The sequence below is a fragment of the Neolamprologus brichardi genome, chromosome 12 (assembly GCF_056152115.1).
Source record: "Neolamprologus brichardi isolate AB-2024 chromosome 12, ASM5615211v1, whole genome shotgun sequence".
Lineage (NCBI taxonomy): Eukaryota > Metazoa > Chordata > Actinopteri > Cichliformes > Cichlidae > Neolamprologus > Neolamprologus brichardi.
Window position 1 is genome coordinate 19,640,449 of NC_142115.1, and position 18,967 is coordinate 19,659,415.

General features: G+C 40.2%; 2 protein-coding genes across 4 annotated transcripts in view; one reads left to right on the top strand and one right to left on the bottom strand.

The window, feature by feature from the left end:
- On the top strand, positions 1-12,833 carry si:dkey-98f17.5 (uncharacterized). The gene is made up of 12 exons (XM_006784209.3): positions 1-146; positions 1,629-1,740; positions 3,304-3,397; positions 4,169-4,223; positions 6,756-6,896; positions 7,024-7,184; positions 7,266-7,364; positions 7,707-7,852; positions 7,975-8,146; positions 8,257-8,369; positions 9,350-9,437; positions 9,814-12,833. Exons 1-12 carry the CDS (start codon positions 35-37, stop codon positions 9,865-9,867), a joined length of 1,347 nt encoding a protein of 448 aa, XP_006784272.1. The 5' UTR covers positions 1-34; the 3' UTR covers positions 9,868-12,833.
- The window catches only part of aifm3 (AIF family member 3), an 18,088-nt gene continuing 11,770 nt past the window's right edge, over positions 12,650-18,967 (bottom strand). Inside the window, exons 9-21 of one of the 3 annotated variants that reach the window (XM_006784207.2) lie at positions 18,528-18,614; positions 18,288-18,379; positions 18,067-18,197; positions 17,615-17,730; positions 17,289-17,360; positions 16,901-16,964; positions 16,711-16,787; positions 16,518-16,635; positions 16,317-16,415; positions 16,032-16,107; positions 15,796-15,900; positions 14,251-14,271; positions 12,650-14,092 (exon numbers count right to left, since the gene is read on the bottom strand). In XM_006784207.2, coding sequence (XP_006784270.2) covers positions 14,050-14,092; positions 14,251-14,271; positions 15,796-15,900; positions 16,032-16,107; positions 16,317-16,415; positions 16,518-16,635; positions 16,711-16,787; positions 16,901-16,964; positions 17,289-17,360; positions 17,615-17,730; positions 18,067-18,197; positions 18,288-18,379; positions 18,528-18,614 — 1,101 coding nt within the window. In that variant the 3' untranslated portion in view covers positions 12,650-14,049. Of the gene's footprint in view, positions 14,093-14,145; positions 14,272-15,795; positions 15,901-16,031; positions 16,108-16,316; positions 16,416-16,517; positions 16,636-16,710; positions 16,788-16,900; positions 16,965-17,288; positions 17,361-17,614; positions 17,731-18,066; positions 18,198-18,287; positions 18,380-18,527; positions 18,615-18,967 lie in introns of those variants that run through there. The other 2 variants (XM_006784208.2, XM_087849102.1) reach the window with 2 other exon arrangements.

Below are 18,967 nucleotides of genomic sequence, written 5' to 3' on the forward strand. Positions count from 1 at the left end.
GGCAGAGAAGCGGGTTCCCCTGGCGTCGTTAACCATGTCGGGTAGAAAGCCCCGGTCTGTGGCAAACCCTCTGGAGTCTGCGATCACCACACCGAGTGAGAGGATACTGAAGGAGTGCCACAATCTGTATGTGGACAGCGAAAACGGTAAACAGTCGATAATCTGGATTAAGGCTAAAGCAAAGTTAGGACCGCAAAGTAGAAACCAGCCCGCCCTGGCTGTGGTATTATGGTAACCGAGCTGTGCCACTGCTGAAGCCCCCGACTGAAGTTTATGTGGACTTAAAGGTGTAATGCTGCTTGTTTAGTGTATGTGTGTGTGCGTGTCAGCCTGCAGCAGCTGCTAGTGTGTGTCAAACACGTGACGTTGAACATCTCAGAGGCTCCTCTGCAGCCTCGCAGGGCAGTGCCCCATCTGACTGTATGCATTGATGCAAAATCACATACACATAGATACATAGAAACTTCATTGATCCCAGAAAGAGGAATTATTGTGTTACAGAAGCAGGATCAAGAATAAAAATAATGTAGTCTACAATAAATAAACAACATACCTCTCGGATGAGAGGTGAAACGTCTTCAAGCAACTTAAAGAAGTCCAGACGCTTTTCTTTGCAAGCTCTTTTGACTACGATGACCTGGATGACTGAGAACCTTCACAGACAACATAATTAAAGTGCCGCAGTCGCATAGTGACGGCCTTATGCTGTAAGATATTACAGTAAAAAAAAATCAACAATTTAATAAGGGAGCCTCCTGTAGTGTGCTTTTTATTAACGGGAGATTATTACACCCTTCTGGGGTGCATGGAAAGCAGAGAGAATATCAGCTTGTTTTCTAGAAGGTAAACATTTGGGAAGGTGTGGCGTCACGAATAATCCTGTAACTCATTTTAGTTACCTTGATCACCATGTGTCCTTTAAAAAAAAAAAATAAAAAAAATAAAAAAAAATAAATAAATATATATATATATATATATATATATATATATATATTATAGTGTAATAGCTAAATAAAAACACAGGCTTGTATAATTTGTTATATGTCAACCTTTGCCCTCTCTTCCCCTTCCTTAAGAATAACTTAGAAAAATGACCTAAACAAATGAGAGATGCCTCTAGACCTTTGTATTGTATGTCAAAATCAAGTAGATATTTTGGAATTACATTTCTAACAGAAATTTTTGCTCCAAAGAGGAAAAAACCTTAGAATTTATGTTCATTCTTGGGAGGCTGATTTATAAAACAAACATACACATTGTGACCGCATAGGGTTACGGTTCAGATGACTTAGACTTCAGAGGTTTAACATAGTAGAATTGTACTTTAAGCATAACTGTCTTGGAGGTCATGACAGGCAACAGGCATCAGTTTATTTTGCTTTTACTGTGATAATTGTCACTACTGAGAAGAGTTGTGAGTGAGGACAAGTGGTAGTCATTTCATCTGCCACTTTGTAAAATTTTCCTCTACCTACTCTTTAACCATGTACGATTAACTATGCATCTGTGCAGGCTTACTATTTACTCACAACTACATTATTTTATTTTAAAACCAGTCTAGAGCATCACAGTACAAAGGTACCACTTTAGTCATTGCGTGTCATGATTGTGTTGTGTGTGTTTTTCAGGCTTGGTAAAAATTGCCAGCAGCCTGGGAGTCCGTCTTCTGCCTCCCAGAAAGAAGATCATCGTGATGATAATGGGTAACCACTCTGCAGGAAAGAGCTCCTTCATTAACTGGTATTACTGATACTTCTTATTGTTGTTGTGATCTAATAACGCTGCCTGACCATCACATGCTCTGCTCTATGTTTCAAAGAGAGACTGGTGTCGAGAACATCCTGTTCACACATGACTTTTTGAAAGCGCTTTGTGGTTTGAATGCAGCCCAGTTTTGCCCCAGGAAGTGTGGATTTACAAAAGAAAATGGGGAAAAAACAGGTGTAATTTGTTATTTTGTATGTCAGTTAAATCTTTTGTCACCATCAAAATTTTATCCTTTTTTGAATAAATGTTGGGTAGGAAATATGTATGCTGTAAGATTAGTGACCTTTAGGCTACTCCCTTATTCACAGGGCGTCACCACATTGGGTGGATCTACATATTTGAAATGCAGATCAAGGCATACAATGACACTGTAGTACTGTACCACATCCATGCTAAAAGAAAGAGCAGCAAATCACCGTTAATAAATACCATATATACTGAATCAAATATAAACAATATGTGCAGACATAAGAAGGAGGGTCTTTTCTGACACAAGCCTTCCTGTGATTTGTGTCTCCTCCTGTCCTTGAACTGGGGACCTTTCACAATCTGGGAAAAACTTCCTCTTCCTCCTTCTTCTTCTTAAGCTTCTTATTTTCCTCTTCTCCTCCTTTGCTTCCTTCTCCTCCTCCTGACCCTTCAGGGGTCGCCAAAGCAGATGATCTCCCTTCCCGACCCTATCCCTAGCATCCCCCTCTGTCACTCCAGCCTTCACCACAACCATGTACATCTTCTGTGGTCTTCCTTGTTTCCTTTACAGACAGTTTAGAATGATCAGTAACCCAACATGCATGTCTGTGGTCTGTGGGTGGAAGCCCCAGTACGCAAAGAGAACCCACCCAAGCCCCAGCTGGCCAATAGATTCAAACTCGGGACTTTTTATGTTGTGAAACGGCAGAGCTAACCACTGCACCACCGCGCTGCCCCTGATTCTAACTGATCTGACATATTTTAGAGAGAGGGGGCTTTCTGCTGACAAATTGGTTAAGGTGACATTTTTTTTTCTATTGCAATATTTGTTTATTTGTTAAATCTTTCAAGATTCTTATATACTCATCTTCGCTAATGTTGAAGATGCTCTTAAGATCATCACTTTGATTATTACTGCTTAGAGATTGCAAACTGGTTCGAGGAGTGTTGTTCTACCTGACATTTGTTCTCTAGTCTCTTGATGTCCAAATTCTGTAATATCCCACTGATCACACAATTACATCCTTTTAAACAAGCCACAAGCTATATTATTACAGATGGATGGATGGATGGATGGGTTGGTGGGTAGGTAGGTAAATTATTCTAAATCAACATGTTAAAACATCAAAGAATGAAATTAGTTTCTTGTGGATAAATCAAATTTACCAAGCAAAAATTCGAACAGTGCATTGTTTGAGCTTCTTAAAATGTTATGATTTGTTTATTTTCCCTTTGATTGTAAACAGAATCATTTTGCAGCGTTTTCTCACATGTAGCTTTTCGCAAGAATTGAGGCGTTGTTGCTTTAGCTCTTTCTCACTTTTGATGGCGTTATTATCTTTCTAGGTATGTTGAAGAGCACATACAGAAAACAGGGGTGGCCATCGAAACGCAGGGGTTTACCTTCATCACAAGTGGACGCAAAAGAGAATCTCTGACGGTAAGATCAGCGCGGACACGGCCGGCATGTGCAGCTGTGCCACGAAAAGATTTCCCAGCCAGAGCTTAAAAAGGAAAATTGTGACAGTTAACTCTTTTACTTCAGTGCAATCCTTTAATTTTGTTCTCAGTATTTGTTAAGAAGCTTGTTTTTATATTTAGCTATCACCTTTTAGTTTTGTACTCAAGGAGATGATGCGATTTTTTAACTTCAGTAACATGAACTGAAGCTGCAGTCAGTCATAAAGGCTGATGAAGCAGGGCGTTTGATGTTGGCATTTATGTAAGGCACTCCCTCAGCCAGTGGTGATTTCTCATTCTATATGCTGCTCCACCGAGGGGCTTTGTTGTGTATGCACACACACACACACACACACACACACACACACACACACACACACACACACACACACACACACACACACACACACACACACAAACATCTTTGCAGCATGAGAACAGGCTTGGGAGACACCTGCCTCTCGGTCCTCTCTGATATCCCTTCCCTCTGCCTCTCTGTTCATATCCTGATGTGGTGAAGGGTAGGAGTATGAATAATACATTTGGAGTGTAGGACTGCAGAGTAGAAGGATTATCTCCAATGTGCAGGAAGAGCTAAGGCGTGCACGCTGAGCCGCAGCACACCAGCTCGTGTAAAGCACTAAGATGGGAGAGGACTCTGTTGTAGAGGGGCGGGAAAGACTGCAGGAAAAAAAATGCAGGTTTGTCTCATCTGGTTGTTTCTAACACTGTCCTGTTAACTCTTTCGCAGGGGAATGCAACGCTGCATCTCTATCCTCACTTTCGACCGCTCCTGGAGTTCAAAGGTAAGACTTTACTTCTTCAACTCTTTACTACACTACATTTTCATGCTCTTTCAGTGAATGTGCAGATAGTTCCTTCTGTGAAACATTAGATTTGATATATATTCCACGTGCGGGTCAACAGTAAAAACTTGGGGCTTTGCATCTCTATGCCTTTGATCATGATATTTCTATGCTCATTGATGAAAATCATCACCAATCAGTCTCTACAATTAGCAAATTATTGGAATCGAGAGTTAAAACTGCAGGAGATGAATGTAATCACAAACTGCAGAAAGGTAGCTGTACCTTTGAGGTTTAAGATAAGGCTCTGCTGGTGGCTAATGAATATTTACCTCTGGATGCTGCTGATCAAAGTCGGCTTTAAAGACGCGTTGTGATCTGTAACATCACAAGAATGTCTGCCTGTTTAATGCTCGGTTACTCGTTATTAATCCTTATCACAGGCTTCTGTGATTTAAGGTTGGGTTTAGGTCCTTCACCTTGATGACTCAATAGTGAGTCATAAACTTGATGATAAATCGGCCCAGACTCCTGTTTTCTTCTTCTCACACACGTGCAGCGCTCTGATATTGTTTTAAGACAGTTTTGCTCAGATCTGTGCGTCAGCAGCGCTCTGGATACGCCACCGGACGGCCGCTGTGATCGTGGTGATCGTCTACAGAGTCTGGGTGTTGCCTGCTGGCTGTGTGGGGGTGTGCAGTGGAGGGTGGGGGAGTGTGTTTGAGTGTTGACAGGCAGTGTGTAGAGAGTGAGGGTTCACTGGGTGCGGACCAGAGCGAACACTGTATGGCGTATGAGTCACACGCCCCATCGGCAGCAGCGCAGTTTAGTCAGAAGGAGCTGCTGAGAAATGTCACAGCTATTAGAGACGGCACAGCCCAGACTCCAGCAGCAACAGCTTCGCTCCGCAGGCCCGAGCCTCGCAACAATCTGCTGCTGGAATACAAGCAGGATTTCTTTTTTTCAATTCATTTCAACTTTATCGTCATCGTCGCCGCCGCGTGTGGAAACCAGCTGTATGGGACATTTATTTACCTGTCACAGCAGCCGAGGATGACTCATCAGAAAAGCTCCATACATCCATACATGTGGGAGCAGCTGCTGGCTGCACAGTTTGGTCTCCTTTGGGATGTGCTTCTTAATTTGGCTTCATACTTAGATCTTTATGTGTCTGTCTTATCAACCTGTTGTCATGGGTTTAGCCTGTATGCTTTGTGGGAACTGACTGCTTTTGCTGCACATTAAAAAATAATCATATCCGCTGGTTAATCAAGGTCTTTGGCTTCTCAGATTCCTGTAGAAGTATTTGCACCATGTCTGCTTTCACCTGTTCAGCTCAACAATTTCTTTTTTAGTCTTGGTCGATGCAGCGTTATTGCAGCCTTTGCCCTTTTCCTTGTGCACATGATCTCCTGCACGGTCTTCTCAGTTACAGTCAGTTCAGGAACTTAGCGCACATTGGCGAGTATAACTCTCATTTTCAGCTGGCAGAACTTTTGTCCTTTCCCGCACGGATCGATGTGTCTGTCCCCGTTTGTGCCTGTTTATTTAGGATTATATGGAATAGCTGAAGTGCGGTCTAGCAGCGCTCTAAATTAAAGCTACTTTATGAAATCCGCACACACCTAAACACAAACATACATATTTTTAATGTTTCATTTGCACAGCAGGGATATCTCGGTACTCAGAGACTTTTCTTAGGCGTGTGATAAGAGGCAGATCTATTGATATTGTGGCCATGCTGATGTGGGAGAAACATGAGGGAATGCTAATGTGCCAGAGGAGCAGTGGCTCTGCTCACTGCAGCACAAGGATGCGATTTGTGCTGGCTGTTGACACCTGCCTCTTTGCATGAAACGGCCTCAGTGTCATCCCAGGCCTCCCTGGTGTGTGTGTGAGTGTGGGTCGGCGTGGGAGGGGTTATTTTGTCACTAGTAGGGATGCATCTCAATAGTGATCCTGTTCTATTTAAGGGGAGGGGGGTGTTCTTATGTGTAATGGTTGTGGTGGATTATCGTAACCTCTCAGTGCGTTGCCTCACAGTCGTTCTTCACTGGCTAGCTTTATGTCCCACGCCCCACACTAAAGCTGCCAGTTGAAGAGCTGTTGTGTGTAACCATGACAACAAAGCTCTCCACAGAGGGCAGTGAGGAAACAGAGGCCTCGTTAATATTTTCATGATTAGAAAAACAGAAATAAAGTTTCATGTGCGAGGGTGCGGCTGCTGCATCATCGTCACAGGAGGTGAACGTATCTTTTCACAGGTGCACAGCTGTGTCTGTGAAGAATACGATCGTTTTGGAGTTAAATTATAGCTGCTGTCCTGAAAATGCAAAGCTCTTAGCATAAAAGTTGCCTTGAGATCTTGTTGCTGATCTCCCTCAGGCTTCCAAGTATTGACCGCACTGCGGCTTCCAGTAGCACACAATATTATAGCCATTAGAGGCGACATTTTCCTGCATGGACTGAACTCGTTACCTTAGTTACTGTGTCTTTATCTTTTTGCACATGCACGCCATCTCTATTTTCCAGGTGTTACTGACTACCTATCTGCTGAGATCTCCACCTCCAAGCAGAAGAAATTCAGCCTGGTGACTTTCGTGGACACTCCGGGTTTGGTGGACGGGGACATGATCTACCCTTTTGATGTGAATAGCGCCATCACTTGGTTGGGTGTGTCCTTTAGCTTAAACTTGTCTCTTCAGTGGTGATCTGTCTTCTTCTTCTCCTCCTTTGTGTCTACTGTACAGCTGATGTACAGCTGCAGGAATGTAATAAATGCTTTTTTTTCTCTGAGCAGGAGAACAGGCAGACCTGATATTTGTGTTCTTTGACCCGATGGGCCAAGCGCTTTGCAAACGCACGCTCAACATCGTGGAGAAGCTGAGCCAAAAATGCGCAGACAAGCTGTTGTTCTACCTCAGCAAGGCAGATGAAGCCGGAAAGGAGACAGACAGACAGGTCAGTTTACCTGATTTGTATAATTTATTTTTGTTTCAAAGAAAGTTGAACCTGTGAGATGAACTTTTTTTTTCTCATCAGAGAGTGATGATGCAGATAGTCCAAGAACTGTGCCGCCGTCCAGGTCTTAACAAATGTGGCTTTGAGATGCCAACAATATACATCCCGAACCCACAGAAGGTAAAATGATCTGTGTTGGTTACTTTAAACTGCTGTGTTTGTATAAAAATGAGTTCTGGTTGTGCAAATATTATAAACCACGGCAGTGCAGTTATCGCTGCACCATCTTATGATCTACAACCACGAAGCGTGCGTGGTAGATTTGTGCATCCCTCAAGACCTCCGCTTCATTTCTGCTGAGCGAGTGCAGCTTCACTTTCTGCCAAGTCCACAAGGCTGTCAGTCAGAATGCCCTCAGGATTTGTCATGGAACTTTCCAGACCATCCTTTATTGAGATGTGCAGAGTGGTTTTCATGTTCAGTCCAAATCTGACGTGTTTACGAGCAGTTTGTCTCATGTAGCCGAGCAGGTGTGTGAACCAGATCGATGGCGTTTGTCAGACCATCGAGAAGACCATTAACCAGGCTGTTCAGAAGACACTGAATCAGCTGGAGAAAGATTCTGACCTTATTTGTTCCACTATCAGCAGCAGACTAGAGCAGGACAGGTATGACCTCTTGCAGCCTTGATAAAACATATTATGTGTACACTGAGCAGATAAGCATCACCAGATACTATCAGTTGTGGAAAATGTATGATAACACATTATTGTTATGGTTGTGTACACAGGGCTGATGTGGCTTGCAACAAAAACATCCGTCTTCATTCATTCCTGTGCGGTGCTTTGGGTGTTTTCCTGCCTTTACTCTTCATCCTCAGTTTTATTGTGAGCACCTTATCCAAAGAGCAGCTGGAGGAGCTGTTGGGTGAAGGTGCAACTCGAACCATAACTATCTTCACAGTAAGTGCTCTGAATGAATATCAGTTTCATAATATTTCATTAATTACCTAATTAGTGACTTAACATAGTGTCCTGAGCTCTCTGACTGTCTATTACTGTGTGTCTGAAAGGGAATAGTGATGTATTTATGGGACTGGATACCTGAAGATGGGCAAGTAGTCTTTGTCATCATTTTTGGGGCTTTTTGCTACCTCCTGCTTTTCCTGGCAAAGTATTTTGCAGGGTAAGTGTGGCAAAATGCAATTTAACTTGTAGAGATTAATTAAACAGATCGATTTTGTTCATATTGACATGACAGCATCACACAGTTGCTGCAGATTCGTCAGCTGCACGTTAATGATGCAAATCTCCCGTTCCGCCACATCCCAAACAGATAGTGATCTGATCAGTAGTGATCATTTTCACACCCTGAATTGCAGCGTCAGTTTTTGGTTCTTAGCCAACAAAAATGGTACCTGGTGTGGTCTTCTGCTCCTGTAATGTTAAAAGTAGATGGGTTAGAGAGCATTTAGAGATGCTCTTTTGCTCACCTTGGTTGTAATGACTGGTCATTTGAGTCACTGTTACCTTCCTTTCTGGTCCTTCTCGTCTGATTTATGGCATCAACGAGGCGTATTCACCCACTGGATATTTCCCCCTTTTCTGACCATTCTCTGTAAACCTTAGATATGGTTTTGTGGGAAAATCCCAGTAGATTAGCAGTTTGAAATATTCAGACCAGCCTGACTGGCACCAACCACAGTTCATGTGTCCGTTCAATGTCACCTGATCAAGCAGTAAACTAAACAAGGACTGGTTCATTCAAATTTTCAATTTCTTTGTAGTTTTCTGCAAACGGTTTTTCTATTTTTCTGTCCTTTTGAATGGTCTTGATGGTTGAATGAGATCATTATAAGATCGCAAGGGCCTTATGTCGTATCAAGACATTAAAATGACTCCTTTAACCCTTTAAAGAACCAGGCCTGAGAACCAGCCTGTATGATACGCTCAAACATATAAATCACATTTCTTCCCCCTTCTGGTGCTTGGTTTGAACTTTTTCATTTTAATATCAACTTGACCTTGTCTACATGCCTACATGCATTAAGTTCCTGCCATTTAACTGGCTGGTTAGTTTTGTGTAATGAGCAGTTGAACAGGTGTAGACTGTACATGCAATTACAAACATGAGTATTTTAATGCTGTCATGTTCTTCATTCTCAGCCGGAGGAATAAGACTCTGACGAAGAAGGAGAAGAGGACGATGGCAGAGTACAATGATTACATCCAAGATATCGTCAAGACTAAGAAGGTTAGATGTACATTTTGTGTCCGTATGCTCTCTTAACTAAGTTGTTTTTTCATTTGGATTGTGCAAATCTAAATGCCACAGTAATTAAGTATTTTATTGATTTGTTATGGGTATAAAGGAAATTACTGCCAACTCTGCTGCTTCCCTTCATTTTATGGAGCTTTTTAGTGTTGATCAGGTTTTTTTTTAAGTGAGCTGAGTGCTAACTAAAAACAAGAATGCTTCATAAGGTAGTAAACTTTATGTCAGTGTTGTGTTTTCAGCTAGTTTAGCTTCCCTCGCTCGGCCCAAAAAGAAAAGAAAATCCGTTCATGCGTGTTGTCAATTTATCAAACATCAGGATTGTGAATCTCACACAAGTAACTTTTCTCCACAGAGTAAATTGTATGAATGGTACCTCCAGCAGTGTGCAGCAGAATATGACCTCTGACCCTGGGTAAGCTGAAGACACTTTGCACCAGTACCTGTAAGCTCGCAGGTGTAAGCTCTAAATCAGCCGAGATCACTGCCAGCAATTATCATCTCAGCAGCTGATTTGAAAAGTGCCTTTATTACTAATTATTGGAGAAGCTATGATTGTAGTCGTTTAATGAAAGCCAAACTGTGACTGGATTTTTTTTTTTATAGTCTTTGGGTAATTATTGCAAGAAAAATATGAAATGTTTACAAATTACAAATTTTGAACTTGGGGCTGCCTTTACCAGCAAACACATTTTCATGGTGTCCTCTATAAAGGTAGTTCTCATTGTTGTCATGTGATCAGTCTTTATATCGCACTGCACTGTCCTGAGTGCAGTGTTACCAGAATGTGTTTTAAGCAATAGCTACAATAACCAATGCTGTGATTAAAGCCTGGGCATTATAGTTGGACATCTGATAAAAACATGTTTATTGCGTTGAATCCTTCTCTTGCCTCCAAAGAGCCAATCACTTATTTTTATATATAAATCGTTGTCGTGTAATCATTGTTAGATGTTCCACAGACTTTCAGTACAGCACAGTACGGTGGCCTAGAGGTGCCACACACAGCAGCAAAAAGAAACATTTGACGGGAAAGTTGGTGACAACATTTCTTGTTGGTGACCGGATAAAATCCAAGTTCCTGGGAACAGGTTGAAGTCAGTTTTTCTATTTCTGTACTACTCTCAGCAGTTTTCTTGGGCAATTTGATGTGATTATATTTACCTACAAATACTTGGCGTTAGATGCACTAAAATAAGGTGCTAATAATTAAAATTCATTATACAGTAAATAGTTTTTAAGTAGTATTTAAGTAATTTTAAATACTTAAGTCTGACTTGACTCTATCATTATACGAGCATGTAGAAACACAATATTCCCATTGTTCAAACCAACAGAGGATATTGTATATTTTGGCCTTGTGTCACCATTGTAATGATTTACATGATCCAGTCAAAAGGCTGGATTGGCCCTTTGTTCCCGCCTTACGTTCCTGTCCGCTCTCTACTCTTCTATCAAATAGAGGCTATAAAAATGCCACCTAGAAATCCTTGCTGAGGATCTGCTTTAGCTGCAAATGGTCCCATGGTGGGGATTGTAGCTCTCAGCATAACACAACCTCATCTCTTTGACCATATTTCTTTTAAGTGGGCCTCAGGGCTTTCAAGTAAGGTTTTTATATAAGAGTAGCATAGAAGCTGGAAATCCCTCCCGACTGTAGCCAGCGAGCTTGATCCTGTCCAGTCACAATAAAAAATGTTGCCCCAATGCTTCTGAGAAAAGTGAGTTTAATTTTTTTTTTGTAATGTTTTTTGTTTGTTTGTTTGAAGTTTCATTTAGTTTTTGTTGTAGTTTTTGTTGTGTTTTGCACCTCAGGGACACCATAGTACAGTGCGCTGTCAGGTACCTCTTACTTGTGTTAATAAGCACTGAACCCTGCCGGTCCGTTATTGATAGATTTAACTAGTGACACCATATACTGCCTTCACCACACTGTTTGTAGATGTATTTATTAGTGTTGACAGATGTCAACATGTGAGGTGCTTTTTCCTAGAGATGCACTGATCCAATGCTCTACGTTACCATTAGAGCTGCTTTTGAGGTTTTCTTTTTTTTAACTGCAGTGACTGATATAAATAAACCTCTAACATTAGCGAGCAAGTTAATCGGTCACATGAAGATAGTTATCAGCTCGATAAGTTAACTCACAATTTTTCTACATGGCTACGAATGTGTTTACATGAACTGCATCTGATCAATCTGTAACAGCAGATCTGTCCATTTTATAGGCTGATTTTACAATGGGAGGTAAAACTATAATATTAGAACAATATGAAGCAGTTAAACACACACAACACTGGCTGAAAGCAGAGTGTGTACGTAATAGAAAGATTATATTAAAAGGCACTTTGTGAAGAATTTTGGTCAGTAAGACTGGAAAAGCACCACTACATTAATAAAGCCTGGCCGATTGAAAGCCGGAAAGGAAAGTTGGTATAAATGCTGACTGTGTAAGGCAACAGACATACTAGCATTACAGCTCTATCACGAATAAACAGCAGGATCTGCCACAGTAAATTGTGGATGAGATGTGTATAAGGCAATTGTTGCCTTACTCTTTCAGCTGCAGGAAAAATGTGAAAAACAGGTCAAATGTAGATCTAACTTAGGTGCAAATGAGGTCCACATGTACAAATATGTGCCCTGTTTTAGCATCCTATATGAAGGAGTCTATATCTATATTCCTTATTGATGCTAATGACAGAAAAACTTCAGACTTAAGTGTCTGTGAACAGAGGTCTGAGAGCTCTTCCAGGAATGGTGATACTGTTTTTGGGATCTGCTCCAGAGCAGATTAGCTGTCTGGCATAAGTTTCTATGGTCATATATCCCAGAAAGATGTGAACTGCCTTTGTAATCCAGAAAGCCCAGGCCTAAACTTGAAGTTACCTGGCTAAGATGAAAACCTACTTCATAATACACGTCTCTCTGGTGCACTGAAAGAGTTAGTGGCAAAAGCACTGAGTTGACATTTCAGACTTTTTATCAGAATAGAGAAGTTGGATCGGTGCATCCTTACTTTTATCCAAGCCTCCAGGCTATTTGCAATATAGTTGTGGACACTCCCAGTTTGTTTGTTTTTTAATGTTAGATGGCTCACAATTCAGATTTTTTATATATATAGTTGTGAAACTTCATTTATAAATTCTGTGAAATGTTTGTGCTACTGCATGAAATCTAGACTCAAGTGATTTCATCTATATTTTTAATAACCATGAATCAAAGAATGAAATCTGTCAAGAAAAACATGCAAAAACTATGCTCTGTCACCTCTTTGGAAATTATTAAACATTTTTTTAAACCTGTTACATGTTTTTTTTTCCCCAGTTAATACAGTCAAGAACAGACATGCAAATAACAAGTAGAATAACATGAAAAATAAAATGTAACATAAAGCAGTTATTGTTGGAAGACTTTTATTTCAAAGTTTAGTTATAAAAATGCCATTCCAGACATCTCTGCAGGGAGAACAATGCCTTTTTAATCGCTTTGTGGACGTGTGTGTCAGAGCTCAAGTGTTTCGGGATCTGCGGCACTCCAGGATGCAATCAAATATCTGCTTTCTATCATGAAGCGCATTGCAAGCTCTGAACCACTGAAACTGCAGTAACTGTGAGGAAATATTTAAGCAATAAATTCAATTTTTCTGCTTGCAGAGGGACCGGCAAACCCAGGCCACAATCCTCAGTTCCCTGAGTTAGTAACAAACAACGTCTCTACGGGGGTGACGGCTATCCAAAATAACCTTAAGCTACTAATGCTCACTATTCATTTTCGAGGGGTTATACCTACTTGTTAGAAAATACACGAATCTACAGTGCAAGCACTAGTATGTTATCAAAGAATAAGAATTCCATTTGTGCACTCTACTAGCAAGGCAACCATAACAGAGAGGTAAGCTGTGAGTCTAACCATTATAATAAATCACAAATTAACACTGCGAGTGAGAGTTGGTAAGTAGGTTAAAAGTTGCATTCAGGCTTGTGCTGAAGTGGTAACACAGTTTGTTTTTGTTGCAGATTTAAGCTTTGCTCATGTGTCTACATTAAAATTATTTTTACTAGTTTGGGGCTTAATTTAACTCCTGTTATAGCAAGTTATACCATGCAGATCTATGGCCTGTATGCAAGCATACGACCACGTCTGTCATTCACTGGGAAATGTATGCTCTTATTTTGTTACAGTGCATTCAGGATTATAACTATTTACAATATTATCTGTACAAAAAAAACTCATTGCCCTTCCCTGGCTTCTTATAAACAAAGTGTACAGGTAGATACATCTTGCAGCAGCACAGAGGCTGACACCGGTATTGCTTCGTTGTGAAACAAGACAACATCGATAATAAAAGACCTGCCGACACAGTCGCTCAGTGTTTTCAGGTCGTGCGTGGCTCCTTTTGTTATTTTAAAGTGTCTCTTAGGAGAAAAAGCAAGTTTGAGTGATGTCCTCAGGTAAGCATGTCCCAAACAGACAGTCATATTAGCAGGGTGTGTGTGTTGTGAATAGACTGTGATAGCTGCTCAGTGTCTCAGCACCATGAGTGTCCATATGGAGGTGTCCAAAGGGACTGGGAACTTCAGATGGGAAGTCATTGAGAGCCTTTGTCAATCAACCAAGAAATGTCTCCAGTCCTAAAACACACACACACACACACGGACACATAAAATCCCATTACATACAAACAAAAACATGCCAACAAAATCACACGTTAGTTGATAAATTACAGCTCCCTGTGAGTGGCTGTTAATGCGTGAAGCAGAAAGGAGAAAAAGCAGATATTTTTCCATACTTGCCAAGTCGTGTTAACATCCTTCAGGTTTTTTGCAAGCATTATTAGAAACAGAAGACACAACAACAGTATGGTCACAAAAACAAGAAAAAAGTGGACACAAAGGATTCCAGCAACATCATTACAGTACGGTTCTGTTGCATTTAACAGATCCAGCAGTTCCTAATAATAGTCAAGAAACTGAACTTGTTTGGTCTTTTTCTAGTTTTACTTAATATTATATTACTGTTAATGTTTACTCATAACAAAAATAGAGAGAATCACAAGCAATTAATTCTTTTTAGAATTTATATACAGTTAAAGACATAATAGTAGTATAATATTATATATCAATAATATTATTGGTGGTTAAAGTGAAACATTAAACTTAGAGTTTACTTGGAAATTACAACTGCTTAAACTATTTAAATACTTCATAACTATGCTGGTTCTTTCTTAAAATGCAAATGTACTCAGTGTATTTGCTATACAGTCAATGAATATTTTGTTAGGTACACCTGTTCAACTGCTTGTTACACAAATGCCTAAACAGCCAATCACATCTCAACAACATAACGTATTTAGGCATGGAGACAAGATAACGTGTTTAAGTTCAAACTCTGCATCTGAATGAGGAATTAAGGTGATTTTGAGTGACTTTAAACGTGGCATGGTTGTTGGTACCAGATGGGCTGGTGTATTCCAGAAACTGCTGATCTGCTGGGATTTTCCCAAACAACCATCTCTAGAGTTTGCACAAAAAACATCCAGAGGACAGAGGAAAATGACCAGACTGCTTCGAGCTGACAGAGAGGGAACAGTAACTCAAATAACCCCTTATTTCAACCAAGGTATGCAGTAGAGCATGAATGAATGCACAACACATTAAACCTTGGAGCAGAGGCCTACAGTAGCAAAAGACCACATACGGTGCCACTCCTGTCAGCTACGAACAGGAAATTGAGACTACAATTCATGCTCACCTGAGACACAATATTCACCAAAATTGAGCAATAGAAGAATGAAAGAACTTTGCCTGGTCTGATGAGTCTCAATTTCTGCTGCAACATTAAAATGGCAGGGCCAGAATTTGGCATAAAGAACATGAACACATGGATGCATCCTGCCTTGAATCAATGGTCCAGGCTGGTAGGGGTGCTGTAATGCTGTGGGGGATATTTTCTTGGCACACTTTGAGCTCCTTACTACCAACTGGGTACCACTGGGATGTGGTGGAACGAGAGATTCAACCTGGTGCCAGCAGGGTTTAACTAATTGTCAAAAGAGTGTATATAGTTAGTGGGGAAAATTTGTAATCCTTAAAATACAGTTTTAAAATATCAATAAATCATGTAAAATATCTAAATATATTATTGCTCTGTAGTGTGTTAAAATAAGACCATTTATTTGGCTCACAGAAAACTTTTCGTATGATTATAAACTCCATGTCTCACTGTGGTTTCTGTCAGATTGATAAGATTTGTCAGGTATTTCTTTAACATAAACCTTAGACACCAAAATTATTATTGTAACCACGACCAGATTCTGGTCCGGAAGGACACTTACTCCACATCTCGCTTCTTAATCGTCTTTCCGGATCCTAGGACCTCTGCCACTCGGGATACAATGGGATCATAGTTCATGCTGGCGACAGAAACCACCTCCTCACTCCTATAGATGGACCAGAGGAGGAAACAATGAGAAGGTACCTTCACAATAAAAGATAAATATTAGTTCACAATAGTTAAAAAACAACAACACACAAACGAACTAAGATATCAGAAAAATTCTAGAAATCTTACCTTGTATAAAATGCTACAAAGCGCAGTTCATCCAGATCTCCTTGTATAATGACATCATCAAATCCATCACCATAACCTCCACAAACAGAAAAAAATAATCCGACTCAGGCCTAATTCTTGGTCACGGGCTTCATTTTTGTTCAACTAGATGGCAGTGTAGTACCAACATTTCAGGGCACACGCATTTCCTCTCAGTCTCTGATCTTTTTTTTACAGTCAGTCTTCCTCTTAACACAAACTTTCAGGCTAAAGCAAACACTAAAGATGGTTGGAAGGCCCGCCTACCTGCATAGCGTATGGTCTTCCCAAACATGGCTGACCAGAAGTAAGGCACGGTTTTGACCTCAGTGGCTCTGCCCATCATGCTAAGAGCTGCTACCTTTCCTGTTAGTGCCAGTGGAAACCAAAAACATTGACATAGTTGAGTTATAAAAGCCTTAGTTATGGAATGTGAATGCAGTCAAGAACATGCTACAACAAACTCACCGTGTACATGAGCCATTTGCCAGTGAGGGATGTTCACCTTCTTGTTGTTGCGTGGTGGGAAAGGAAACATCACCACATCTCCTCCAGCAAAGACCCCATCAACATTTGTCTGCATATTCTGGAAGAAAGATGTAAGAATTTAACGAAATAGGAGTCAAACAGTTTAAGTGAGGCTCCAGGCTCTGCACAGCACCTTGTTTACAGTAATGAAGCCCTTGGAGTCTAAGTGGATGCCGCTCTGTTTCAGGAACCCTGTTGCAGGAACGCTTCCTGCAAGAGAGCAGAGCAAGAGTGCAAAAACACACTTTTAATGTCACCAAAGTAATTTTTAGATAATTAATGACAGACAATAAGGACATATTCTGTATTATGTTTCATATCACCTGCTCCAATGACACACACATCTGCCCGCAGGACTTTTCCACTCTTCAGTACAACCTCTTTCAACTGTAACAGGGAAAAAACAGCTTGCAGTTATGCGCTAGTGTATCTATTGATACATTAACAACTCTCACGCAAAATAAATGTTAATATAAAAACTGGTCTTTTTATTCTGTTGTTTTTTTTTACTGAGAAATGGGATTATACATGTAAAGTCACGGCGTCTCTCAAAGTTATTTAGATCATTTCCCCCAAGAGATGGATGCAATCTTCAATATCCCAAGTTCAGTGGACACAATGTCTATCTCCTTATCTGAGTTTTGCCACGTTATCAAACAAGAGACAATAGTGCATCCGAGCATTGTGCTGTTTCTCTCACTTTCTGAATACCTGTCCATGATGGCCAACCATCTCTGACACCTCGTTCAGCATGTAGAATTTCACCCTGTTTGCCTCAAACAGCTGCGAAGACAAAACGGTTCTAGTGAATACTCGAAAACAGAGAGAGAAAAAATTCACAGCTGAATTTTCATGTGTCTGCATGATCAATCGCCGCTAATGAGAAGATTTACACTCCCATTTGTGGCGCAGTATTGACCTGCGAAACATGATTTGCATTTTAACTAATAGTTTCCTCTCAGGGAGAATGCTGATGATAGAATTGTGAAAGTGCTTCATGTTCTGAAAAGCTTGATTTCCCAGGAGGGCGTCTCTACCTTCATTATGGCTTTCCCTACTTTCTCCCCGAGAGCTTTTTTAAAAGGGACCGACTCGATCCCGATGACAGAGACTGAGTGGGCCTTGTCAGTCAGAGCTGCAGCCACCTCCATACCTGCCGTCATAATGAATAAACACTTAACATACACACTAGTTAATGCAGGATGACACAAAACAGTAATACATTAAGAGTTAACACCTTTGGAAATGAGTGGACATTTTTTATATGCAAAGCTGTACTGTGAAAAAAATGTCTGAATTAATTAATATATAAATAAAACAATAAATGAAAGAATATAATATAATGTTTAAAAACTGTACAGTGTATCAATATATTAGTTTTATCTATTAAATAAAAGATAGAATTTTGAATATCTGATACTTTTTTGTTTTGTTTTGCGAATTTAAATGTTATGAAAACAATATGTTTATAAATGTGTCTTTGTCTCACCCACAAATGACGTTCCCACAATCACTGCATTCTTGTTGTTGGCTAGCCTCGCTATGCTGTTAGCATCCTCGGGCGTCCTGAGGTGAAACACATTCCTGACATCTTTGCCCTTGTAGTTCATTGGTTTTGGTCTTTCAAGCAGGAACAGGAGCACAATGTCAGTTTACTCATTTACATTCTCAGCTCTTTGGCATCACGAGAAAAGAATATTTTTTGCTTACTTGCTTCCTGTAGCAATAAAGAGTTTCCTGTACTCCATCCTCAGGCCATCTTCAAATATCACAGATTGTGTTTTCACATCTATTGCCATCACCTAAAAAAGCACAAAACAAAAACAATGAAGGTGTAAATTGAAGTTTTTCTTCGGTTTCTTTTTTTAAAAACAGTCCTAACAAAAAATAGATATATACATATCATTAAACATTAATTAATGATTAATTAAACATTTAAATATTAATCACCTCTTTCTCTTTGAGAAGTTCAATGTCATGATCTTGCAAGAAGTCCATGGAGCGCAGTCTCAGCTGCTCTGCCGTGCTCTCTAAGGACTGAGGGGTAGCAAGTTAGCACTGAGCAAAGGAAACAGTTGGAACAAAGTCTAGAAATGTTATTTAACCCTTTCATTCCCATGCTATTGCTCGAAACTGCAAAGTCACAATTAATCATATTCAACCTGTTGTAAAAACACAACAGATCCTGCAGTCATTCTAGTCACAGAAGTATTAGGCAGTCTCTTTTGTGACTAGGCAGCCTTTAAAGTGTGTTTTTACACCAGATATGACTCAAGATCTTAGTCATATTTGGAATTATGAATTATTTATATATTTTTTTTATGTACAAGCCATTTTCCTTTGCTTTGTTGGTTGTTCTGAAGTGTGTAGCTTTTCCTCAAAGAACTGTT